This window comes from Panicum virgatum, chromosome 5K, assembly GCF_016808335.1.
Source record: "Panicum virgatum strain AP13 chromosome 5K, P.virgatum_v5, whole genome shotgun sequence".
NCBI classification, from domain to species: Eukaryota; Viridiplantae; Streptophyta; class Magnoliopsida; order Poales; family Poaceae; genus Panicum; species Panicum virgatum.
In genome coordinates, this window is record NC_053140.1 from 11,078,583 (window position 1) to 11,104,483 (window position 25,901).

The 25,901-nt window shown below is 43.6% G+C and overlaps 2 protein-coding genes across 2 annotated transcripts; both read left to right on the top strand.

Annotated features, from left to right (window-relative positions):
* Nucleotides 1-797: 797 nt before the first annotated feature.
* Nucleotides 798-10,804, top strand: LOC120706278 (DNA polymerase delta catalytic subunit). Its single transcript, XM_039990885.1, has 30 exons — nucleotides 798-1,157; nucleotides 2,072-2,182; nucleotides 2,277-2,383; nucleotides 2,472-2,631; nucleotides 2,832-3,027; nucleotides 3,114-3,249; nucleotides 3,355-3,492; nucleotides 3,791-3,868; nucleotides 3,964-4,055; nucleotides 4,853-4,919; nucleotides 5,004-5,075; nucleotides 5,275-5,361; nucleotides 5,787-5,906; nucleotides 5,982-6,080; nucleotides 6,504-6,611; nucleotides 6,719-6,814; nucleotides 6,890-6,955; nucleotides 7,080-7,136; nucleotides 7,232-7,319; nucleotides 7,416-7,495; nucleotides 8,016-8,129; nucleotides 8,801-8,915; nucleotides 9,020-9,192; nucleotides 9,284-9,355; nucleotides 9,448-9,522; nucleotides 9,606-9,695; nucleotides 9,793-9,953; nucleotides 10,049-10,122; nucleotides 10,215-10,302; nucleotides 10,408-10,804. Exons 1-30 carry the CDS (start codon nucleotides 869-871, stop codon nucleotides 10,493-10,495), a joined length of 3,297 nt encoding a protein of 1,098 aa, XP_039846819.1. The 5' UTR covers nucleotides 798-868; the 3' UTR covers nucleotides 10,496-10,804.
* A 10,704-nt stretch (nucleotides 10,805-21,508) lies between these two features.
* On the top strand, nucleotides 21,509-25,061 carry LOC120706279 (alcohol acyltransferase 9-like). Its single transcript, XM_039990886.1, has 2 exons — nucleotides 21,509-22,167; nucleotides 23,784-25,061. The coding sequence occupies exons 1-2, from the start codon at nucleotides 21,715-21,717 to the stop codon at nucleotides 24,744-24,746; spliced, it is 1,416 nt and encodes a 471-aa protein (XP_039846820.1). The 5' UTR covers nucleotides 21,509-21,714; the 3' UTR covers nucleotides 24,747-25,061.
* Nucleotides 25,062-25,901: the final 840 nt, after the last annotated feature.

Sequence of the window (25,901 nt, forward strand, 5' to 3'; positions counted from 1 at the left end):
ATATAGGGAGCCAAAAAAGAATCTATCTTCAATAGTTCCATATTTTTACTCCCAAAAATAAGAAGTTGTGGGCCCACAAGAATAATTTCATGAAAAACTTCCATGGCTCGCGGACATGGATGACAGACATGAGCTTTTTGCAGATTAGATTGCCGGTGATTTAGGACACGAGAGGTCTTGGAATTTGGGGGAAAAGAAAGAGAACCACGAGAGGGTTCCGTTTTACCTCTTACTTGCACCGGTGATGCACCGTGGCGGCCGGAATCGGTGCGGGCAGAAGTGGCGGCGGGCGCAGTCCATGGCGGACAGGCCAACAGTGGCGGCGGCCATAGAAACTAAATCCTAACGTGAGAAAAAACAAAAAGAACGGATTGGATCCATGAGGCAAAAAAGGGATGGCGCGGGGAAGAAGACGACGCGATAAAAAAAGTCACAGGGGAGGGGCGATGGGGAGGAACGGAGGCGTGTGTATTTTTACGCAAGGGAACCCAATTTGCCAATTATTAGGAGATGAGAAACTATTGGAGAGTAATTTTTTGACTTTTTTTCTTCTAGAAAATAAGGATGAGGAAGAGAAATAAGGTACTTTTGGAGATCCTCTAAGCTGAAACGCTACAGTCTGCTTTCCTTTTTTTATAAAAAATATATAGGATTTTTTTGAGGAAATATATAGGAAAATTAGCAAAACCCGTAAATGCAGCTTGAAGACGCACACCTCCACGTTGCTGAGTTTACGTAAACCTTTCAGCGGTGGCGTATTGCTCCCTGTCCAGTCTGTACAAAACCCTACATCCCCAGCAATGGCGGGAACCGCAATTTCAGTCCCCGCCCTTCCCGCCTCCCCCCCAGCCCCACGTCCTCTCCGGCGATGAGCTCAGCCGGGCGCGGCGGCAAGCGGCGGGGCCCCCCGCCCCCCGCGCCCTCCGGGTCGGCGGCGAAGAGGGCCAACCCCGGCCCCGGCACCCCGCAGCCGCCTCCTCCGGCGGCGGAGGAGGACATGATGGACGAGGACGTGTTCCTCGACGAGTCCATCCTGGCCGAGGACGAGGCGGCGCTGCTGATGCTCCAGCGCGATGAGGCCCTCGCGTCCCGCCTCGCGCGGTGGAAGCGCCCCGCGCTCCCCGCCGACCTCGCCACCGGCTGCTCCCGCCCCGTCGGTACGACCCCGCCCCCCTTTTCTCTCCGGCGCTCCCTTGTCTGAGTCCGTGACTGGATGGCCTGAGGGTTCGGGGTTAGGTTGGTCGGGCCGTCGGGGTCTACGAGACTGCGAGGGGGGACCGATTGGTGTTCGGGTTCAGCATTCATCTGGCGGATTAGGGGTGCTTTGCTCTTAAGTAACTGTCAATTGGATAGGGCTCTCTTATTTTTGGTAATGCGGTGTTATTTAAGTTGTTTGATGCAGTCTTGGGCTCTGCAGCTTGAGTATCCGTTGCAGTTAGATTAACGAAGTCCCCCCCCCCCCCCCCCCTCCTATTTTGTGTCCTTGAAAAGGGCATTCAGTGTGTTTGGTGAACTTTAAAAGCTGTGACTGTTTTGTTTTTCAACTAAGTGAAATGTAACTAAAAACGTGCAAATGGAATCATGAACACAATGTTCTAATGCAGGGTTTTGGGGTCTAAATTTTAGTACAATTTCTGTATTCCAAGGGGGAATCTCATCTACCATTAATTTTGTCCTGTAGAATTCAGTAGTCAAGGCTTAAAAATTCTGCTTGTTATTACCTGTCAAGATGAAATGGATATTAGAATCATGATAAAATTTTACTTAATCATGACTGTCAAGTGTCAAGATTGTAATTTACTGTTGGATTTTCCAATAGCCGTTCCTGAATTGATTTGTGAAGTGAGCCTATTATCTATCAAACATACATCTGTGTGTGTCTATACGCTTCTGATTCACTTGTGAGTTATGATCCTTCTGTACATGCTCAATGCGTATTCAATGTCAATTTTCTATTTTTCTATGCTAATTGCATACATAGTTTTGTTTAGTTTTAACTTGTATGAACTAATTTTGGATATTCGGCTTCATCTTACTCTTATTACTCTTCTATTTGTGTTGGATACTCTAGCTTTTCAGCAGTTGGAAATAGATTATGTTATTGGTGAGAGCCACAAAGAACTGTTGCCCAACTCATCAGGTCCTGCAGCGATACTTAGGATTTTCGGTGTCACCAGAGAAGGTAATGTCTCCAGCTAACTGATATCTTTGAGTAAATAATTATTATTTGTCATGGCTTTTGCTGATCTGTGATGCTATCACTGTAACTTTTGTAGGTCACAGCATATGCTGTAAAGTGCATGGATTTGAGCCATATTTCTATATTGGTTGTCCTTCAGGGATGGGCCCTGATGATATATCACGCTTTCACCAAACACTAGAGGTATGTACTTAAACTGAGGTTTCTACACAAACAGAGTACTTTGGCGGTACATGTTTTCCTTATATTTTTTCTTCAAAATGTACTACAGGGGAGGATGAAGGAATCAAATAGAAGTAGCAATGTGCCAAGGTTCGTGAAGAGAGTTGAGCTTGTGCAGAAGCAGACAATTATGCATTACCAAACACAGCAGTCTCAGCCTTTCCTCAAGATAGTAGTCGCTTTGCCTACAATGGTTGCTAGCTGCCGCGGTTAGTAATATTCTTAGGACACAATACAATTATTATTGTTCATTCTTGTAGACTGACCTCGCTATCTTTTTTATTTGATGGATGTCCTACAGAACATCTTTAACGTTCATGATTTTTACATCATTCCTCTGGTCATCCGAAGTTACTAGTCAATTTCTTTCGCTTTGCTGGCTTAAATGGAACATGTTTGCATGTTGTAGGTATCCTGGAAAGGGGCATAACGATCGAAGGCCTTGGTTCAAAGAGTTTCCTAACATATGAAAGCAACATTCTTTTTGCCCTCCGTTTCATGATTGATTGCAATATTGTTGGTGGCAACTGGATTGAAGTTCCTGCTGGGAAGTACAGGAAAGCAGCCCGCGTCATTTCCTATTGTCAGCTAGAGTTAGATTGCCTGTATCCTTTGACACTTAACTGAATGATTCATGCCATTTACTAAAGTGTGATGTTGTTCAGTTAGTCTACCTTAACCCAACTAATAGATACTCGGATTTGGTAAGCCATGCTGCTGAAGGAGAATATTCTAAGATGGCCCCATTTCGCATATTGAGTTTCGATATTGAATGTGCCGGTCGGAAAGGCCATTTCCCAGAACCAACTCATGATCCTGTTATTCAGGTTGAGTTCATTATTTTCATGTATCTTATACTTTGTATCATTTAGTTCCAAATACAAATGTCTTTATCTTTACAATTTTGTTGTACTCCTTTGAATTTTATATAGATAGCTAACTTAGTCACACATCAAGGAGAAGGCCAACCTTTTGTACGGAATGTCATGACTCTTAAATCATGCTCTCCCATTGTTGGAGTCGATGTAATGTCATTTGATACCGAAAGAGATATTCTACTTGCTTGGAGGGTAAGTAATGCTGACTGTGGATTCAAACTCAGTTGAATTATTTGATATGATTGCATATAGCCTTTTATGAACGATAGTTTTTCCATGTTCCAGTATTGATGGTTCATTGTCTCTTTGCGTTTTGTATCTACAGTTTGTATTAATATTCCTTTTTGCTTGCTATATGCCAGGTTAATATTCATTTTCGTGCTAAAACTAAATATGCCATTCCTCAAAAGGAAAAAAAAGTGAAATACAATTATTCCTCTAAAGGAACATGACTGAAATAATCTGATTACTATTTGGAAATAATTTGCAGGATTTCATACGTGAAGTGGATCCTGATATCATAATTGGATACAATATTTGCAAATTTGACTTGCCCTATCTTATTGAGGTACAATTACCTTCTCAGAGTCTTTGTATTCTTACTTTTTGGTCAACTTGTTAACCAGAGATACTTCAGCACAACATGATTGCACACATTTGCAGAGGGCTGAGGTTCTAAAGATAGTGGAGTTTCCAATCCTTGGCCGAATCAGAAACAGTCGTGTTCGTGTCCGTGATACGACCTTTTCCTCGAGGTCACTTCCTATAGTTCTATTATGAATGCATTTAATATTTGTTATATAGTCTCTATCAGTTTGGCTTTATCAACCAATTATTTTAGCCAATAAAATATTTTTTATATACTGGACAGTCCATTTTTAGTTACACATTTGTACAATGTCCATATTTTGGGGGCCTAACATATCATTGAGGAATTATGTTGCATAATCTTGTTGTCTGCTTGCTCGCGCATCTTTTTTTTTTTTGAGATCATCTTGCACGCGCATCTTATGTTTCATGTATGTGCTTTATTTGATTCTAGTAATTCTCTAAGAATATGATTTAGCTGGTGTGCAAATCTTGCTCAGTTCTCTTATAGAAAAAAAAATTTCTTGTTTTTCAGACATCACAGTGCCCTATAAGGAGCTCAAAGTGTTCATATTTCATACATTTCATTTGTATCTTTTATGGTTATGCTTTCTGCATCATCATGATACCCACTCTATTTCTATGTTTTTAGCTTCAACCTGGTTGAAAAATGTAGATAATGCTGGATCTAGATCATGTGTAGGGTTTCCACAATCAACATTTATCAACTCTTTACTGTTTACATGTCATTCTTCTCCCATGGAGAAGAGTGAGGAAGTGAAACGTTGACTTCACAATCTTCATTTTTTCAAACTGATTTAAAACATAGAAATACTTCAAGCTTTCATGACTTGCAATGTGGAAATGAGAGTGTTGTGTAAAACATGGTAATGAAAGTGAAAGAACTTTCAGGTATTTTTCATGTAAAAGAAAATAATAAGATAAGGTCCTTACACTTATGCAGGCAATATGGTGTGCGTGAAAGTAAGGATGTTACTATCGAGGGAAGAGTACAGTTCGATCTCCTGCAGGTGACCTACTTTTACAATAACTGGTATTATTTTTATGAGATTATTTCATCCATTTCTTTATTCCACTACCTGTATATGACCCAGGCTATGCAACGGGATTACAAGCTGAGTTCTTACTCATTGAACTCTGTATCTGCACACTTCCTTGGGGAGCAAGTAAGTCCAAACATATCAAGTGTCCCTTTAGTTGCTGTCAGCCATTGTATGTTATAATCACTCTGGCGCAAAAGTTACTTATATAATGGATGGTTTAATATGAACCAAATATTTTTGCTACTATGTTGCTAACAATGTTAGAATTTCTTTCCTTTTGAGAACATTCACCTTTGCTTTTCTGATAATTGATTTTGAGCAGAAAGAGGATGTTCATCATTCAATTATATCAGATCTTCAAAATGGAAACTCAGAGACACGAAGGCGGCTGGCAGTTTATTGCTTGAAGGTCAGCTGAATATTTTCTTTGTATTGTTTGCTATCAAAATAGTGATGTTTTTTTACGGAGTATGTTGGTTAGTTGTGGTCAATTTGTTCATTGCTGATGTAGCTTCTAGGTGGCACCCCCCTATTTATGTGATGTCCTACATGTATGTTCTCACTAGCGTTTGGACTAATTTGTCCAAAGAAATAGTTACATAATGCTCTATAACATAAAACATGCACCTTGTCAATGTTTGAGCACCATTTGCATTATGAAAATTTCTCAGGAAGGCTATGCTATTTTGTAATAAATAAGCACAATTTGAAGAATGATTGAAAGTGTAAAGCTCACATGAGAGAATGCTATTATTAGAGTGTGTAAGCTCATTGCTAGCATTTTTCCTGGAACGTAATTCCATCCTGCGTTGCCTTTTGTCTTTATTAAAACAGGACGCCTATCTTCCTCAAAGACTTTTAGATAAATTGATGTATATCTACAACTATGTGGAAATGGCGAGGGTCACTGGTGTTCCCATTTCATTTCTACTTTCAAGGGGACAGAGCATTAAGGTGAGAACAAAGCAAACCCTGCAGTTGAAAATTTCTCACTCTAGTGCAGTAACAATACTTTCATTGGTTCCACAGGTCCTCTCACAGCTACTAAGGAAAGCAAAACAGAAAAACCTTGTTATACCAAACATAAAGGGTCAAGGGTCTGGACAAGATACCTTTGAGGGTGCAACTGTAAGTTGAAGGACATCATCTGCACTTCCTTAGCCCATTTGTCATTTCCTGTCTTCAGCTATTGCATTTACTAGGATATTTCTATTTATCATGCCACAAACTTTATAGTTTGTACTGCACTCTGAAGCTAACTTTACATTGCTTGCCTTGAACTGAGCGTATAGATATTTTCTATACCAAACTAAAGAAATGGCTGATTGCGTTGTCTGCATTTCATGCAAATCACGTTGTTAAAGCATATGGAATTGAAAGATAAACATGTTTTTGTGCATCCCAGCTATCTTTCTATCTGAGAGGAAAGAAAACCTTCATCAGTTTTTCCACCATTTTCTGAATTAGTTGTGCAGTGAACAATTTTGTTCTTATTTATTTTGTATTATACATTCTTATTTTACTATAATTTATGTCTCCCATGAATTTCAGGTTTTGGAGGCAAGGGCTGGATTTTATGAGAAGCCCATTGCAACTTTGGACTTTGCTTCTTTGTATCCATCCATCATGATGGCATATAATCTTTGCTACTGTACTTTGGTAATTATTCTGTAGATTTCTTATGCTCATTTCTACTACTGCATCTGAGAAAAGAACATTTGTTCTCGCAACGGATGACATTTGCTAGTTTTTATTTAATTATGAAGGTGCCCCCTGAGGATGCCCGGAAACTCAATTTACCTCCAGAAAGTCTTAATAAAACCCCATCTGGTGAAATATTCGTGAAACCAGAGCTACAGAAGGTAATTGCATCCTGTCCTGATAAAAGGTGTTCTGGAAGAAGTGTTTTCTAACCAATATGATAAACAAAATGTCAGGGTATACTTCCTGAGATCCTTGAAGAATTGTTGGCTGCTCGGAAAAGAGCAAAAGCAGATTTAAAGGTATTTTTCTCAATGCTATCTGTAAGAAAATTTTACGAAAGATCTTTTAAACTTGCAAAAGCAAGATATTCATGCAATACCAGTTTTTTGTTTACTACAAACTCACCACTTATTTATTCATCAGGAAGCGAAGGACCCACTAGAAAGAGCTGTTCTTGATGGTCGTCAGCTTGCATTGAAAGTACTTTCATATCTTTTCTCTTCATCCTGTAAAAACATTTGTACATAAATCTGAACTCCTTGCATAGTGATATTTTTGAATGCCTTATGTTTCAGGTAAGCGCAAATTCGGTTTATGGTTTCACTGGAGCAACTGTTGGTCAATTACCTTGTTTAGAGATTTCTTCAAGTGTGACCAGCTATGGTAAGCTTTAGTTTAGCATAATCATGGAATTCAACTTATGCTTTGCTAGCAATTTGGACATTAAATTTCTTGCACTGAAGCATTTTGGTCGCACAGGCCGACAGATGATTGAACATACAAAGAAGCTTGTTGAAGATAAATTCACAACAGTAGGAGGCTATGAGCATAATGCAGAGGTAAAGCAGTGATTGCGGTGTTCCTATGTTGATAAAATTTGGCAGATTCTCTGTTAATTTTTGCTGCTTGATATCCCCAAGTTCAAGTCTTCAGCTTTTGCCCTTGTATTATGTGATACCTTGTATGCTCATGATTGATCTACAAACTACTATATACCAGTATAAATAAATGGTTTGACCCTTATAAACCAATATGGAGTACCATCATAATATTGTGCATATATAAATTGCATTCATTAGTTTTAGCTTGATATCATCAGTGATATTGAGTCAGAGCTTCTGGGATTGTATACTTATGAACCACAAGCATTGCTCAGGACATTGTTCACATGATATCCTTTGTTCATATGCTTATGTTCAGTTTCTTGGAGGTTTAAGGTATTACTGCTGTAATCAATTTTTCGGTCTGCATGCATGCTTTCTTGCTTGTTTTTGTTCATGTGCTCTATTGTTTGGGATCAGAGATGCCTTTCGCGCCCATTTTCTGATGATTGATACAAAAATTTTGATGACTTTACAGGTAATTTATGGGGATACTGATTCTGTGATGGTACAGTTTGGTGTTTCTACAGTTGAAGATGCAATGAAGTTGGGTAGAGAAGCTGCAGATTATATTAGTGGAACATTTACTAAGGTAACCAGAGAAACACTTTATAAACATGGTGATTTGGGCTGATCTGTACAACATTTGTTAAGTGGAACATTCGCTTGCATGTCCCGTGTGTGGAACTGTTGTAATTGATGCTCACCCGTGCTCGATTTTTCATTCAAGCTCCATCATGGCTCACCACAACTGTTTGGAACAGTGAGACCAGTTATGAGCATACTCCTTTTTTATTGATGCTGATTTCTTGCGTTACTATGTCTAATCCTTAACCTTGTCAGCTGTGTGTTGAATTCTGATATATCCTTTCCTTCCCCTTCTGGCAAGATTTATCTTGTTTGCATGTTTTCCATTTGTATTATGAAACAATGTGCTAAAAAATTGAGTGCAGAATTTGTCCACTTGATTTGTAGAAGAACAAAAAAACTATCTGAAACTTTGAGTTAGTTACAAAGCAACTAGCTTTTCTAAAAAGAATTTGTATGATGCCCTAAGTGGTCCCTTGACTGTTCTTATGAATGGGTACTAGCAGTGATCTAATCTTTGTGTGCTATTCCTGTAGTGCATATTTTTGGAACTTAAAAGTCCTCAACTGACATAAATGAAAAATGTTGTGAAATGTTCTATAACATAACAGTTGAGATTGTTTGCTTTTCATCTTATCTCCCAACTCAAGTGTTACTTTGACATCTGTCTTGCAGCCTATCAAGCTGGAATTTGAAAAGGTCTACTTTCCTTACCTGCTCATCAGCAAGAAGAGATATGCTGGTTTGTACTGGACGAATCCTGAGAAATTTGACAAGATGGATGCAAAAGGTATTTTCTTTTTGTGCTAATCGTCTAAGATTGAAACTCTTTTTTTTTTTCAAGCACAGATGTTATGTGTTCCTTGACTTCATGTCTTGCACCTCTGCATACAGGTATTGAAACTGTAAGAAGAGACAACTGTTTATTGGTAAAGAACCTGGTAACTGAGTGTCTTCATAAAATACTAGTGGACCGTGATGTTCCTGGTGCAGTTCAGTATGTCAAGAACACCATATCAGATCTATTAATGAATCGTGTGGACTTGTCTCTTCTTGTTATAACAAAGGTGAATTAGTGCACAACTGACATAGGATACCTAATAAAGATCAGCTCCTCTATTATATATTGCAACTTTTTTAACTGTTTAATATGCACAGGGTTTGACTAAAACAGGAGAAGATTATGCGGTAAAAGCAGCTCATGTGGAGCTTGCTGAGAGGATGCGAAAGGTATGAAACCTTGTTTCCATATCTGGATGATCTTCAGCCTATTCCTTGATCCATGTCCTAGCTGCTGAAAAAATCATGGCTTTCTTGAGCAGAGGGATCCTGCTACCGCACCTACTGTTGGTGACCGTGTTCCTTACGTTATAATCAAAGCAGCAAAAGGAGCAAAGGTAAAAATCATCCGCATTATTTGTTGCTATATCATTCTGTCATACAGTGGTAGTATGTTTGATACATATCTTTCTTCATGCAGGCATATGAGAAGTCAGAAGATCCAATTTATGTTTTGGACAATAACATACCCATAGATCCTCAATACTACCTTGAGAACCAGATTAGCAAGGTTTGTGCCCAACACCTCACATGATATTCAAGGCTTCTAATATAATTTTTAGAAAACATTCTTTTGCAAAAAAATATAAGTGAACATGTTCTGTCAGCCACTTTTGAGGATCTTCGAGCCAATTCTGAAGAATGCCAGCAAAGAATTGCTTCATGGAAGTCACACGCGATCTGTTTCCATCTCAACTCCTTCAAACAGTGGGATAATGAAATTTGCAAAGAAACAACTTACTTGTCTTGGATGCAAAGCTGTTATCAGGTGACTCTTGTACTATGCTGCAGATTCCAAACATATGCACTCAATCACTACAGCCTACAAGGGCCTAACCATTTTACCGTGTTTTCACCCTGCAGTGGTGCCAGTCAGACACTCTGCTCACACTGCAAGGGAAGAGAAGCGGAGTTATACTGCAAAACAGTAGCAAATGGTATAAGACTACACAATCTGAAATGATTCTCAGTTTGAAAGCACAATGTCTCGGAGCTCTCAACTGACAGATGAAAATTTTGACATCTGCAGTATCTGACCTGGAGATGCTCTTTGGGAGGTTATGGACGCAGTGCCAGGAATGCCAAGGATCTCTGCACCAGGATGTTCTCTGCACAAGGTTTGCTATTTCTTCCATTTGACATTTGCTCATCATGTTCCATTCACATGCTTTAGACATGTTCACTCAGAAAGCTCAAAACCCTTTCCTATGCAATCATGACAGTCGGGATTGCCCGATTTTCTACCGACGAAGAAAGGCACAGAAGGACATGGCGGAAGCTAGGCTGCAGCTCGATCGCTGGGACTTCTAGCCTTGTAAGTTTTCGTGTTAACAGGTCATATTTTTGCACTTACTGCGAAAATACTTCTCGGAGACATGTAAGATGTAGCTACCGGATGTTGTGGTTGCATCATGATGTGCCCGCACAAAGGCAAAAGCCTGTTTTTCTTGAGTCAATGAAATTCACTTCGCTGTTCGATTCACTTGTTTAGGTTTGTTCTTAGTTGTTAGGAGTTTTGTATCTCTGCCTTGGTGTGATGAACCACTGATGTAACTAAAGATGTACAGGACAACTAAACTTCATAAGGAAATCCAAGGCTTCTTCCTCTTTATTCCTGCACTTCACAAATCTTGTATGCCCGCATCGTATTAATACAGGTTGGTGTCAAAGGCTGCTGACTGTGTAGTTCCTCTCTCATCAAAAAAAAAGAAAGAAAGAAAAGAAAATCCAAAGGCTGAGGTGCATCTATTTACCTTTTCATGTTGTTGGGAGAATTTTGTGTAGACAAAATGTGTGGTGAAAAGTCCAATCCATTGATCTCAAGAATTACAATATATAGGGAGATTTACAATGTCACTGAATTCAGGAATTGTAACTCTTGTAACAGCAGCAATAAAGATGATTTATTGCCATGAAATGGCTGTTAGCATAGTCTTAACCATGGCTGTTAGCCTAGCCTTAACCATGGCCTTAACTCTGTTTCATGGCCTCCATTTGTAACAGCTTATTTAATGAGATCAAATAAAGCTTCTGTAACACTCCCCCTTTTGATCGAATCCATCTTGGGATCAACATATGCTTAAATTCCTTTTAAAAACCCTATGGGAAAAAAAATTAGGAATAATATGAATGATTATTATTCTGCCATAAACCTGCAAGGTTTAGGGAGTAATATATATGCCTTGATTTTATCTCTAGAAAAACCCCTGTGGGGAAAACATGAGATAAGACATATGCTTATATTGAACATTGTCTCATTAAAAACTTTGAATGAGAAAACCTGATAGTAAAACTCATCAAAGAAAAGAGTGCAATGTGAAGCGTTTAGCTGGGTCCATCATTCAGAGAGTCTCCCCCTGAAACTTGCAAGTCTCTGAGCCGTCTCATACCGATTCCCTTAACACATTTCTCAAATATGGAAGTAGGCAGGGATTTGGTGAAGAGATCTGCTAGATTATCACAAGACTTTGTTTGTAAGATGTTTATCTCTCCACTTTGTTGAAGCTCATGGGGATAAAACAACTTAGGTGCAATATGTTTGGTAATATTGCTTTTGATGTAACCTTTTTGCATCTGTGTAATACAAGCGGCATTATCTTCATAGATAATGGTAGGTGATTCTGCGGAATCAATACCACAAGATTTCTCAATGTGGTTTATCATTCTGCGGAGCCACACGCATTCACGTGATGCCTCAAATAGTGCAATAATCTCAGAATGATTTGTAGAGGTAGCCACTAAGGTTTGTTTAGATGACTTCCATGATAAAGCGGTTCCACCGTGAAGGAACACAAAACCTGTCTGTGATCTGACATTGTGGGGATCAGACAAATAGCCAGCATCAGCGTATCCAATTAAGCTAGGATCATTGGTTTTCTGAAAGAATAAGCCAAGATCCTTAGTACCATTCAGGTATCTAAGGATTTGTTTTGCTCCGGTCCAATGACGCTTAGTCGGGGCAGCACTATGTCTTGCTAACAGATTAACTGCAAATGCAATGTCAGGCCTGGTACTGTTTGCAAGGTACATTAGTGCTCCGATGAGACTGAGATAAGGATATTCTGATCCTAATATCTCTTCTCCTTCCTCCCGTGGTCGGAAAATGTCCTTTTCCTTATCAAGAGATCGAACAACCATGGGAGTTTTATTTGGATATGCTTTGTCCATATTGAATTTCTCCAATAGTTTCTGGACATAGACAGATTGGTGCACTAAAATTCCTGAGTGAAGGTGCTCGATTTGCAAACCTAAGCAAAATTTGGTTTTACCCAAATCCTTCATCTCAAATTCCGTCTTAAGATGTTTGCGGGCTTCATCAATATCTTGTGTGTTGCCAATGATATTCAAATCATCTACATACACTGATATAATGCAAAATCCTGTGGAGGATCTTTTTGTGAAGACGCACGGGCAATCATCATTATTGGAGTAACCCTTTTGCAAAAGGTACTCACTCAGTCGGTTGTACCACATCCTTCCCGACTGCTTAAGACCATAGAGTGATCTTTTAAGCTTTACACAATACATATTACGATTTGCGCTTTTATTCGGTATTGGGATCCCATCGGGGACCTTCATATATATATATCCGAATCTAGTGACCCATATAAATATGCTGTCACGACATCCATCAACTGCATAGATAGATGTTTTTGAGTTGCCAGCGAAATCAAATATCGGAATGTAATTCCACTCATAACTGGAGAATATGTTTCATTGAAATCAATGCCGGGTCTCTGCGTGAACCCTTGTGCTACAAGCCTCGCCTTGTATCTCACCACCTCATTGTTCTCGTTCCGCTTCCGGACGAAAACCCATTTAAAACCCACAGGGAAGGTTTTTGGAGGTGTAGGTATCACTGATGAGAATACCTCTCTTTTATTGAGCGAGGCTAACTCTGCTTCAATTGCTTCCTTCCATTTGTTCCAGTCCGAGCGTTTCTTACACTCTACCATGGATTTTGGATCTGGATCATTTTGGATGGTTTCTGCAATTGATGAGGCAAAGTATATGTCGACAATTGTAGTCTTACGATCAAATGATTCTCCAGAATCAACATAGTTTATGGAAATTTCATGTACCCCATTTGACGGTTCGGTATTTCCCAATACGATCGCGTCAGGGCGTTCCAATGTCCCATCATCAGAAATTGAGTGCACTGTTGATGTGGGAGGCGGATTGGGTAAATCCACTTGGTGTCTCTCAACTTGAGGTTGAGTTTCATTTACTGTGTCAGAGGATTGTTTCCTCTGTTTTCTCGTGCGCTTTCGAGGGTTTGCCGTACTTCCCCCACTCTCTTTTGAGATAAGGAGTTGAATAGTTTTATTTGGTACCTCTACTCTTTCCGGCACATTCCTTGCAGGAATGAATGATTTTGTGACACTTTTACTCACAGTAAATGAGTCTGGCAAATTATTTGCAGCATTCTGCAAATTAATGATTCTTTGAACTTGTAGTTCAGATTCTGTGGTACGAGGATCCTCTTTTAGGGTGTCAAAGTCATCCCAATTTATTTCCGGGCATTCAGTGTGGTACTTGAATTCTCCCCCTAATGCCGGAAAATGTTCTTCATTGAAGATACAATCAGCGTACCGAGCTGTGAGCAAATCCCCTGTAAGGGGCTCTAGGTATTTAATGATCGACGGAGATAAATACCCCACGTAGATCCCCATTTTCCTGTGAGGGCCCATTGATGTACGCTTTGGTGGTGAGATCGGTACGTATACAGCGCAACCGAATTTCCGCAGATGGGAAATACTAGGAGGATCACCACGAACCAATTGCAGCGGGGAAGTTGTATGGTATGCAGTTGGGCGCAATTGTATTAAGTCACCAGCGTGTAAAACTACGTGACCCCAACATGAGGTTGGTAAGTTACAACTTTGCAATAATGGTCTGGCAATGAGCTTTATTCTCTTGATAAGAGCTTCAGCTAAACCATTCTGAGTGTGGACATATGGTACAGAATGTTGAACTTCAATTCCTAAAGCCATACAATAATCATTGAAGGCCTTGGAAGAAAATTCTGCAGCATTGTCCAATCTGATTGATTTTATCTGGTGTTCAGGTTGACTTGCTCTTAGTCTGATGACTTGTGCAATCAATTTTGCAAAAGCATGATTCCGTGTCGATAATAGACACACATGAGACCATCGTGTGGATGCATCTATTAGAACCATAAAGTACCTGAATGGTCCAGACAAATGTTGAATGGGGCCACAAATGTCTCCTTGAATGCGTTCAAGAAACTTTAGTGGTTCAGCTTGTATTTTGAGATGTGATGGTCTCAAAATTAATTTCCCAGTTGCACATGAGGTGCACACAAAATCTGAGGATTTGGGGAATTTTCTGTCGCTCATACCATGTCTATTAGAATTACTCATGATTTTTCTCATCATCCCGATGCCAGGATGGCCAAGGCGTTCATGCCAAGTTTTGAATGTATCAACATTCTGAAAAATCACTTTGTATGTAAAATGTGGTACGGGTTTGATGTATGTGTAGTACAATCCAGACGGGAGAGAAGGCACTTTTTCAAGTGTTTGTTTGCCATATCCAGTATTTTTTGTGAAGAGGAGGAACTCCTCATTGTGTTCTTCATATGTTTCCACATGAATTTCATTTTTTCGGATGTCTCTATAACTTAGTAGGGTACGTGTTGAATCGGGATACAGTAATGCCTCCTCGATATAAATTTGAGTACCCATTGGAAGTATGAAAGTGGCCCTGCCGGAGCCAACGATCATAGCATCGCGTCCAGCGATGGTCAAAACTTGTCCTTCTCTCTTGGTGAGAGTTTGGAAAAATTTGACTTCCCTAAGTATAGTGTTAGTGGTACAACTGTCCACTAGGCACATTTCTTCTTCCATTGGATTGACTCCCGTAACAATCTATATAATGCAGAATTTAAATTCATAAGAATAAATACAAAATATAGAAAGTACATACAAATACAAAATATTTATTGCATAAAAAAATATTTATTACAATTAGAAAGTAGCAACATCATGTATTTTATTACAAGAATACTTCTGCAAATTTAAATATGAAGGTATGGAGCCTATTTGAGGTCTCCAAAGATGTCATTGGTGGAGAAATCCACGAGCATGTCGTCGATGTCCAGAGAGCCTTCGTCATTTGGCGGAGTCTTGGTGTTGCTTGGTCCCGCTCCTTGAGGGATGGGTTCCATAGCTTTAGTCTCCAGCACTTGAGAAACGAAGTGTGCTTCTGGCTTCTGGGTGTTTTGTGTACGACCCATGGACTTCATGTATAGTTCAACAAGATGCTTAGGGGTCCTGCATTTCTTAGTAACATGATTATAGCAGCCACACCTGTAGCAGGCGGTCTTGTTGCTATTATCAGTTTTTGGCTTAGAAATGCCTTTCCCCTTTTGGATGTTAACACGTGGCTTTCTGGCTCTCTTTTGTTTGCCCTTTGATGAGAAATTTCCAGATTGTTGGTTCCTGTTGGAACCAGTATTCTTCACATTTGCATGAACTTCAGGCAGTGGTGCAGTACCCAAAGGGCGCTGATTTGAGTTCCATACAGTGAGCTCATGATTCTTTTCTGCCTGTTTCAATGTCTGTATGAGTGAAGAATATACTGTGAAATTCTTCTCACGGTACTGTTGAGTTAGAATCCTTTCTGAAGGGAGCATTGTGGACAAAGTCTTTTCAATTTTATCCGCTTCAGAAGGCTCTTTCTCACAACATCGGAGTTTAGAGCAAATCTTATGAACAGCGTGGTTGAACTCGTCTACAGATTTGAAATCCTGTAGACGTAAGTGGTTCCACTCCTGCGTTGCCTCGGGGAGGATAATTGCTTTGTGCTGTTCATAGCGATTTTTGAGAGCTGTCCATAAGGCACGTGGATCCTCCTCATACATGTATTCCATTTTCAGATCCTGATGGATATGATTCCTCATAACCTTTAAGGCAGAGTAATTAGACATGCTTGAGGGGGTAACAGTCCCAGCAGCTGTTTCGTCTATACATCTGTATAGTCCAAGGGTCGACAGACCGACTTTGAGATCCATCGCCCATGAAGGGAAATTGGAACCATCAAGAGCGAGAATTTCAAACTCTTTGGTTGTCATATCACCTACATTGTGAAAAGCCAAAAAATTTTGAGAAATTATGGCATACTTATTCAATTTTGTGAATTCAGAATGAATTCAAACAATGAATAAAATTTCTGTCATATTTGGTAGAGAATTCCGAGTAAGAGAGATTATCGCAATGCTGATGCATACGTAAATCCATATGATCTCATACTTCAAAAAATTGACCCAAATTAGAGGGATTTTTGCATTGAATAATGTAAAGGACGTGGAAATTTAAATTTGCATAATACTTGTAAAATAAATATCATGGAAATGCATAAAGTGCTGAAAATAAATGAAAAACAGAGAAATTTACAAGATGCTGAAAGCATAAAGTCTCTGATTATTCGCGGAATTTAAATAGTTCGGAGTACAAAACTCGAATTTAAATTCTTGCTGAAATTGAAATGCTGAAAATAGTAAATATTATTGGGCGGTGGGCCGAGACAATCTCGATTGCGGCCCACCGCCGCTTTGGGTCCAGGGGGGCAGGGGTGACGTGGAGGCCGGCGCGGCCTATCGGGCCGTTCAGGCCGGCCCAGCAGCCAATGGCCTAAAGGCCGGCTCGGGCTAGGGTTGGGGGGAGCCCCCACCCCGCCGCGCCGCGCGCCAGGCGGCCGCCGCCGCGCCTATCGCCAGCCGCCGCCGCGCCTGAAGGGCGCCATCGCCGCGACTGAAGGCCGCCGCTGCTGCGCCTGAAGCCGCCGTCGCCGCGCCACCGGTGCGCACGGAGGTGCCGCGCCGGGCCACCGCGTCGCCAGCGGGCGCAGAGGCGCCGCCGGGCCGCCGATGTCGCGCCTGGGAGGCGCGCTGATGCGCCGCCGCCAGGGCAGCCCGCCTCGCCGCCGCGCTGATGCGCCGCGCCAAGCCGGCCCGCCTCGCCGCGAGCGCTGATGCGCCGCCGCCCCGTCGCGCCGTCCTTCGCCTCCCGCCACCGCCCGGACCCATCTCCACCGCGCACCTCAGGCCTCCCCCTCACCTGAGGGTGGGGGGCGTCTTGCCGCGCCGTCGCCGCTCGTCTCGGCCGAGCGATGCCCGGTCGGGATGATGCGGTGGCGGTAGGTAGGACGGGTGGTGGCCGCCGCGCTCGTCTCGGCCGGACGATGCCCGGTCGGGATGATGCGGTGGTGGTAGGCGGGACGGGTATTGGTCGCCGCCGCTGCTGCTGCGGTCGGGGTGGTGACAGTGGGCGTGGTTGCCGCCGCTGTTGCGGTCGGGCGGCCGGCAGTCGCGTTGGCCGGCTGTGGAAGTGGAGGCGGCGTCGCCGTAGGGAGCCTGCTGGAGCTGCTGCCCGTCGTCATGGAGAAGTACGGGGCGTCACGGCGTGCAGCGATCGTTCCTCGGAGGAGGAGGTCTGGCGGTGGTGCCGGAGTTGGGGAAGTTGGCGGCGTCGCCGGCGTGGACTCCGACGAGGACCCATCGTTGCCACAGGGGTATATGGACCGGCCATGGCGAGGGCAGAATGCCGTCACCATGACTGGTCCCCCCTGTTGGATCTCCGAGTTGCCGCGCTGATGCGCGTTTGTGCTGGAGTTGTGGCTGTGAGCACCTCTCCCTGCAACAGCGTTGCCGCTGCGACGACCTCCTCTCCGGGTGTAGGAGCCCCTGCCACGGCGAGGGTGGTGCAGGGGAGTCCGGAGGAGGGCATCCACCATACGGCGGAGAAGACGAGCACGAAGGTGCCTCGGAAGTGAAGAAGCAGTGTCAAAGGATGAAGAACGTGGTGCCATCCTTACCGTAAGGTAATTCTTCTTCTTCTACTCAGCTAGCTAGGGCCAGTGCTGATAACGTGTTGGGAGAATTTTGTGTAGACAAAATGTGTGGTGAAAAGTCCAATCCATTGATCTCAAGAATTACAATATATAGGGAGATTTACAATGTCACTGAATTCAGAAATTGTAACTCTTGTAACAGCAGCAATAAAGATGATTTATTGCCATGAAATGGCTGTTAGCATAGTCTTAACCATGGCTGTTAGCCTAGCCTTAACCATGGCCTTAACTCTGTTTCATGGCCTCCATTTGTAACAGCTTATTTAATGAGATCAAATAAAGCTTCTGTAACACATGTGAGCATTTTGTGACATACAAATTTTTTATGTGGGCTTGGATTAGGTTTGTGTTGATTAGTACTGTAATTAGTGTTAATTTGCTTGTGCTTTCTACTAACATGGACAGATGGGTGCATGCGTTAGTTTAGATCCTCCAATGCGTGCAGTGTACCTGTGATAGTGAGATTTGAACATTTGATAATCCTGTGTTATTTGCTGTCTTAGCGCTTTTTCAGTGTGCTTTCTGTTCTTGTCAATATTTGGCAGACCCATCATGCTCTAATATGGTTCACTTTGGAATTCAAACAGATAGACAACTTCCTCTAATATGGTTCCAAGTGTCAAACCATCCACCCCCCACCCCAAATGGAGGGGTTAATATCCGTCCGTGTTGAGTCTGAATATTCAGTATGAGTCTGAATATTCAGTATGTGATGCCGTATTTGAATCCGAATACTAAAACTCAGATTTTTTTTGATATTGATATCTATTTATATTTTTTCTGATAAATTTAATATTATCTATTCCCGATTCGAATTCAAGAACAATAGCTATATGCATGGTTTTTAAGGCGTTGCCTAGTCGTCCGGTGGGAAAAAATCTGAGGCGTCCAGGGCGCCATGAATTTTATGCCTATGGCGTCTTCAGTCGTCGCCTAGGTGGGCCTGGCGTCCGATTCGTAGCAAAGCGGGCGCCGTGCGACGTCTGGGGGAGGGGGCGAGCGCGATTTGGTGAGCGGCGCGTGCGGGCTGCGGGTGAAAAAAAGGAGGGGGAGCGGTAGGGAAGCGCGCATGCACGGGAATTGTGCGCGGGAAGAGCAGAGGTTGCGCGCAGGGGAGCATCCGTGCATCCAGACTTCCCGCCGCGAAACTAGAGAGGGAAACAGAGAGGGCAGTTGGCTGCCGGTACCTGCAATCATTGCCGGCGGCTCTCTGCTCTCCAATCTCGCGGTTCCAGCCCCTTCTTCTCCAATCGATCTGCATCTTCCTCTTCTCCAATCAATTTGGGCGGATTCCCTCAACTCCTGCATCCAGGTGCTCCTGGTTCTTCGACGTGCCCACCTCTGCCTCCCTGCTGCTACCCCTTGCTAGAGTTGCATCACATGGACCTCTTCCTCTCCTCTTCCTTCCCTCTGCTCAGTTGCTTTTGCTTAGCTAGAGTGCAAGGCTGCTAGCGCATCTATTTATGGTTGGAATTGGTGCTCTGCTGTCCAGGCATGTATGTGCATGTTTGTGCTGCCTCTATTCTAGATCAGGGGTACGAGTATGGCGTCGCCTCGCCGCGCGTCTTATTCGCCTAGGTGTCCAGAAGGGGGTGGCTCGCCGCACCTTGCCTTTCCGCCTTAAAAACCATGGCTATATGTATTCGTATCCGTAGATATCCAACCGTTGCACATCCTAGTTCCAAGTGTCAACTCCACCCCACCCCCGCCAAATGTACCTAGAGGTTATGACATGTGTAGTAGGGTAGCCATGCTTCTCCTTGGTCCCCCTACTATATTCAGCATGCGTCCATGAAAATCATTGGATATGCCCACGCTGACAGGTTGTGGTGCCTCTCTGCTGCGGACCCCTCCTCTCTTATTTCCTTTTTATTATCACGAGTCAAGAGTCATGCTTTGGGAAAGTGGCATATTGCCTATTTAGACATCTAATACAACAACCCTATTAGCTATTACTCCATCCATTTCAAACTATAGGTCGTTTGAGTTATTTGACCTCAAATTTGACCACTCGTCTTATTCAAAAAAATTGTACAAACATAGTCAAATTTAAATCATTTTTAAAGAACTTATATTGATAAAGCAAGCCACAACAAAAGAAATGATATTTTGCACAAATTTTTGAATAAGACGAGTGGTCAAATTTGAGGTCAAATAACTCAAACGACCTATAGTTTGGAAACGGAGGGAGTAGTTTGTTTTTCCTTCATTTTACTTTGGTCCAGGTTTAGCAAGATTTGGCATAGACTTCTTTGTCCACGAATTTCTACAAATAAATGTCATGCTATTCTGAGTTCTCAAGATTTGTTCCTAGTGTAAAAATTCTAGTCCCTTGAGTTTTATGATATGTTCCATAATGTATATTTTTTACCCTTTTGATAAATTTTGTTCCATCTAATAAGTATATTTTTTGTTCCACTTGTGGAGATGTACGTGCTAATTTGTTTTCTTTTCATCAAGCAACGATGTTATTTATTTTCCTTCCAAAAATAATACACGTCTTTCTTTTCCTTGCATAAAAAATAATGTTAATTATTATTCTTCCAAAACAAATAATAGGGCGAATCATAGGTGAATGCATGTGCACAAAAAAGTAAAGTGTGTGCCAAAAATAATAATATGCAGGTACAAGAGGTGGGTACACAAATGTTTGGTGTAAATATTTTTCTTCTATCAAAAAATGGACTCCACCCCCCTTCGTCAAACTTCTGGCAAGTGGAGACTCGAAGAGAGGTATGGTGTGTCTAATTTTGGTGAGAAAGAGTTTCAATTGTTTGAACATTTTATAGATAGATTGGAACTTCACGCTTGCTGAGGAGAGAGATTTGTGGCCTGAAAGTATTTGTCACAATAAAGAAAGAAATATGCATGAAAGCAAAAGAAACTAGCGGGACTAGGGTTGGTTGTTAGGGAGCTTCTTTTCTTGATGATCCCATGGATCTTAAAAATGCCACCCTAAACATTTTTGCGCCGATTGAATCGATCCAACCCAAATTGAGTACATCTCCCTTTTCATTTTTGAAAAAAATATATAGCCGTATCCCGTATGGGCCTCTAAAATGCATGGAAGCCTATTTATCTAACCACTGTACTAAGTCAAACAAGACAAACTTTGACCAAACTTATAAAAAAACTAATAACATTTACAATACCAAATTTATTTTATTGGATCCACCATGAAATATATGTTGATAGTGCATAAGTTGGATACCATATTTGTTGCTATATTTTTCTATAGATTCGGTCAAAGTTAGTCAAATTTAACTTAAAATAAATCTAATACGACGTGTAAATAAAAACGGAGGGAGTATATACACATCTTCCCCCTCAATTCGAGAGAGGGCAGTTATGTCATTTTGGCTGAAAGATATTACAACTCTGAAAATAATTTGAAAAACAAGCACTAAATAAAGAGGCCCAATTTAATGGGTGCTATAAAATGGCCTGCACCACTGAGGGAGGAGTTCCATTCCCTAAACAGCTCTCCAATCGGCGAGTGGCAAGTAATCAACGCCATCTACGAGCCAACCATCCTTGTTAGGGCCTTAATCAATGCGAAATTAAGAGACCAGCCATCACCAGCGCAGCAGCGCTGGTATACATGACCTCAGGCAGCAGCTCCATGCCAGCTTAACGCGGCGGCAGGGCAGGCAGCCATGGAGAAGGAGGCAGCGCCGGCGGCGGAGCTTGAGATCCTCGGGGAGTGCCAGTACACCGGCGAGCCGGCGTTGGTGCGGCCGAGCCGGCCCACGCCGCGGCACACGCTGCACCTCTCCAACCTCGACGACCAGCGGTTCCTCCGCTTCTCCATCAAGTACCTCTACGTGTTCGCCGCCGCCGTGCCCGGCGACGCCCTGCGCGCGGCGCTCGCCAGGGTGCTCGTCGACTACTACCCGCTCGCCGGCCGCCTCCGCCCCAGCGACGACGACGAGGGGAAGCTCGTCGTGGACTGCAATGCCGAGGGGGCGCTCTTCGCCGAGGCCTGCCTGCCGGGGCTCACCGCCGCCGAGTTCCTCCGCGGCCGCGCCAGGCCGCACAAGTCCTGGAGGAAGCTGCTCTACAGGGTGGAGGCGCAGAGCTTCGTCGCCGTGCCACCTCTCGTCGTCCAAGTGAGCGGAGCTCTCTCTCTCTCTCTCTCTCTCTCTCTCTAGCTGAATAAAATTTGCCTCTTAATTTTTTTTGTTTATTTCTTCCGAATTCCCTCTTTGTTAATCATAATTTTTTAATGTATTCTCCAATTAAAGATGAAGTTCTAGATTCAGAATAACCATTATTCACATTTGCTACCCTTTAAGTAAAGTTTACACCAGTAGCTTCTTGTCAAAAGATCTATATATGGTCACTTTAATGAGCTTGAGATGGCTTTCCAGTAGAGCTTGGACAAGATCACACAAAACCAGCAACATGCAACTATTACTGTAGTGACAACTTTTTCTTGCTTATTTACTTACTTTTTTTTGCTGGTTACTACGCAATTAGGAGATGATCTAATTTATGTTATCATGCATCCCATGCTTGTGCTGGCCATAAAGCTTCTGTTCCCTCCAGAACACCAAGTTGCTAAGTGATGGCAATTCTTAAAGTTAGCAAAAGGGGAGGATAGGGTTAGGGGAGTCCAACCCTGCTTCCTTCCTTTCTCAAAAGGCCTTTTTAGGCTGACAGGCATATGGCTAGGCTGTATCTTTGTCCATCCAAATCTCCTCTGTCCACTTGAGTGAAGTTTTATCTCGGCCATGATGCCATGCATGGATGCATAATCTTCCTTGATCCCCCAAGATCAGATGAGAATATGATCTTCACCTGCAAAAGTTTAACTGAGAGCCCGTTTAGTTACAAAAAATTTTCACCCAAAAATTTTTACCTCCCATTTGAACACATGCATGTAGTATTAAATATAGTTAAAAAATAAAACTAATTGCACAGTTTGAATGTACACGACGAGACGAATCTTTTGAGCCTAATTAGTGCATAATTAGCCATAAGTGCAACAGTAACCCACATGTGCTAATGATGCGGTCAAAGGCCTCAAAAGATTCGTCTCACGGTTTCCAGGTGAGTTCTGAAATTAGTTTTTTAATTAGTGTCCGAAAAATCCTCCCGACATCTGGTTAAACAGTCTATTTGACATCCAAAATTTTTCATTTTGGGAACTAAACAGCCCCTGAAGAAATAAAGACCCTCAAAATGCTCTGGAGATGCCAATGGTTTTATTACGTCCAGTCCTTGTCATACAGATCCCCAGCTGCAGTACAACTACAGAGTACAGTCTACAGTGATGGCCTGGTGATGGCTGCTATGCATACCATTACTGTAGGCTGCAGTGCAGGCCGTGTACAGCTGCTGCTGTAATTCTGCAGGATCAGACTACTTTGCTCTGGGATGTCTGACCCTACTCACCCATGTTCAGAATTCTGCATTGTTCTGAAGAGCCACACCACATGTTTGCTTTACCTGAGTGATCTTGGCGCTGCCTCCGTTTGTGCATGTGGGATGATGGCATGATGCAATGCCCGGCTTCATGCACTCGTTGCTTTCAGGAAAACGGCGCATGCATTATCTTCAATTTAAATTTAAAATTAGGTTCACCAGTAATGAATTCATCCAAATGGATAAAGCTGATCAAAGTGGCCTAAGCACGCATGCACGGTTAAACTAATTATCTGCTTTCCTCGCAAAAAAAAACTAATTATCTGCTTGATGAGGGCATGACGTGGCATGTTCGCAGGTCACCCGGCTGGGCTGCGGCGGCATGATCCTCTGCACGGCCATCAACCACAGCCTCTGCGACGGCATCGGCACGGCGCAGTTCCTCCACGCCTGGGCCCGCGCCGCGCGCGCCGGCGCCGGCGCTCTGGACGACGACGGCGCCGCCCGGCCGGCGCCGCCACCGCCGTTCCACGACCGCCGCGCCCTGCGCCCGCGCTGCCCGCCGCGCGTCGCCTTCACTCACCCGGAGTACAACAGCTGCGCCGCCGCCAACGGGAACGGGAACGGGAACGAGGCGCCGCCGCCGAGCCTCCTGGCGCGCCTGCTGGGGCAGCCGCTGGCGCCCGTGTCGCTCACCTTCACGGCGGCGCACCTCCTCCGGCTGAAGCGGCGGTGCGCGCCGCCGCTCAAGTGCACCTCCTTCGAGGCCCTGGCGGCGCACGTGTGGCGCGCGTGGGTGCGCGCCCTGGACCCGCCCGGCGCGCTCCGCGTGAAGCTGCTCTTCTCCGTGAACGTGCGCCGCCGGGTGAAGCCCGAGCTGCCGCGGGGCTACTACGGCAACGGCTTCGTGCTCGGGTGCGCCGAGTCCACGGCGGCGCAGCTGGCCTCCTCCTCCGCGGCCGCCGCGCGCTACGGCGTGCGGCTGGTGCAGGAGGCCAAGGAGTGCGTGGACGACGACTACGTGCGGTCCATGGGGGACCTCCTCGAGGAGCGGCGCGGCGCGCGGCCGGACCTGGCGTCGAGCCTGGTGATCTCGGCGTGGACGCGGCTAGGGCTGGAGGACCTGGACTTCGGCGCCGGGGCGGCCGCGCACATGGGCCCGCTCACCAGCGAGATCTACTGCGTGTTCCTCCCGGTGATCGGCGACCCGGACGGTACCACCGTGCTCGTCTCCGTCCCGCAGGCCGCCGCCGACCGGTTCCAGCAATGCTGCCTCGGATTCCTCAAGGACACCGACATGGACGCAAAGCTGATGAACTGAGACGTCAGAAATGAATTGAGAATACTAATTACTCCGATCGAAAGGGTTGGGCAAAAGATCATCTGGTGATGATCGTGATGATGCCGCCTGCACACTCCAGTAGCAAATAGCAAATTAGCAATCAATCAGTGTGCATTGTCATAGATAGAGCACCTTTTTTTTGTGTGTGCCATCAGCTTGCTCCCTCGCTCGTGATAGCTTATTTGATGGTAATCATGGCGTTCATCTTGCGTTGTCGCTCCAATAAAGCTGTAATCTTAAGTTGGAAAAGTCATGGTTGTTTCAGAAGGGAAGAAAAAGAACGTTGCGGAATCATGGCGATATGAGTGGACATCATCTTGCAGCGAAGTGGCTTGAGTTGTTGAGCTGACACTGACAGGCCCCAGATAATGCTCTCCACACTCTTACTGCCAGTGCCAAGTGCCCAATAATAAAGCCTGGTCACATCCCTTTCCTTAGCTTCTCGCCGATCGAGATAGTGAGGTATGAGCTGATCACTCGGCATCAGCTTAAAACTTTTTAAAACTTTGTTTGCTGATGATAACAGAACACACGTTAATGCTCGGCTGATCGCACAAATATCCTGTCGTATCTCACTAGGAAGGATCGCACGTAACAATAGGGGCGAGATTAAGGAAGTTCTTCACATTTTTTAACCAAGACAAAGCTCTTGATATTGAAAACAGCAAGATTGTTTTCATTTCTGGATCAGAAAAGGGTTTCAGTGGATGCGACTTTGCAGGTGATGAGATAGAAAATACTCCCAAGCTGGTACGGGCAGTACCGAATTCTCCAACCTCACTGCCCGCTCCCTCGCTCGTCTCTTTGCATCGTTTGCTTTTGCATGATTCGGTTGACCACAAACCTAATAATCTATCAGGTGAGCCCCTACTACCCACAGCTTAACGGTAATCTAATGCAGGCAGGTCAATGCAAAGCAAAAATCGTTGGGTAATTAGTATACCAGCAGCTAGAGAGCTACTGCCAGCTTAGATACTCGACAGATATAAATGCATCTCATCTTCACTCTGATCATCATGTCCATATGAAGAGATGGGGAATTGGAATGGAGGTCTATCGCCGGCCGGATCGATCATTGACTGACTGACTGATTGACTGGCTGGCTGATATTTGCAGTGTCGAATAATTTGCAGT

Bases quoted from the DNA above. Each gene is read 5' to 3' on its own strand.
- LOC120706278 (XM_039990885.1), top strand. From the start codon at position 869: ATGAGCTCAGCCGGGCGCGGCGGCAAGCGGCGGGGCCCCCCGCCCCCC. The intron at 5,076-5,274 runs GTAAGTCCAAAC...GATTTTGAGCAG, and splicing joins CACACTTCCTTGGGGAGCAA to AAAGAGGATGTTCATCATTC. The intron at 7,496-8,015 runs GTAAAGCAGTGA...ATGACTTTACAG, and splicing joins GCTATGAGCATAATGCAGAG to GTAATTTATGGGGATACTGA.
- LOC120706279 (XM_039990886.1), top strand. From the start codon at position 21,715: ATGGAGAAGGAGGCAGCGCCGGCGGCGGAGCTTGAGATCCTCGGGGAG. The intron at 22,168-23,783 runs GTGAGCGGAGCT...GCATGTTCGCAG, and splicing joins TGCCACCTCTCGTCGTCCAA to GTCACCCGGCTGGGCTGCGG.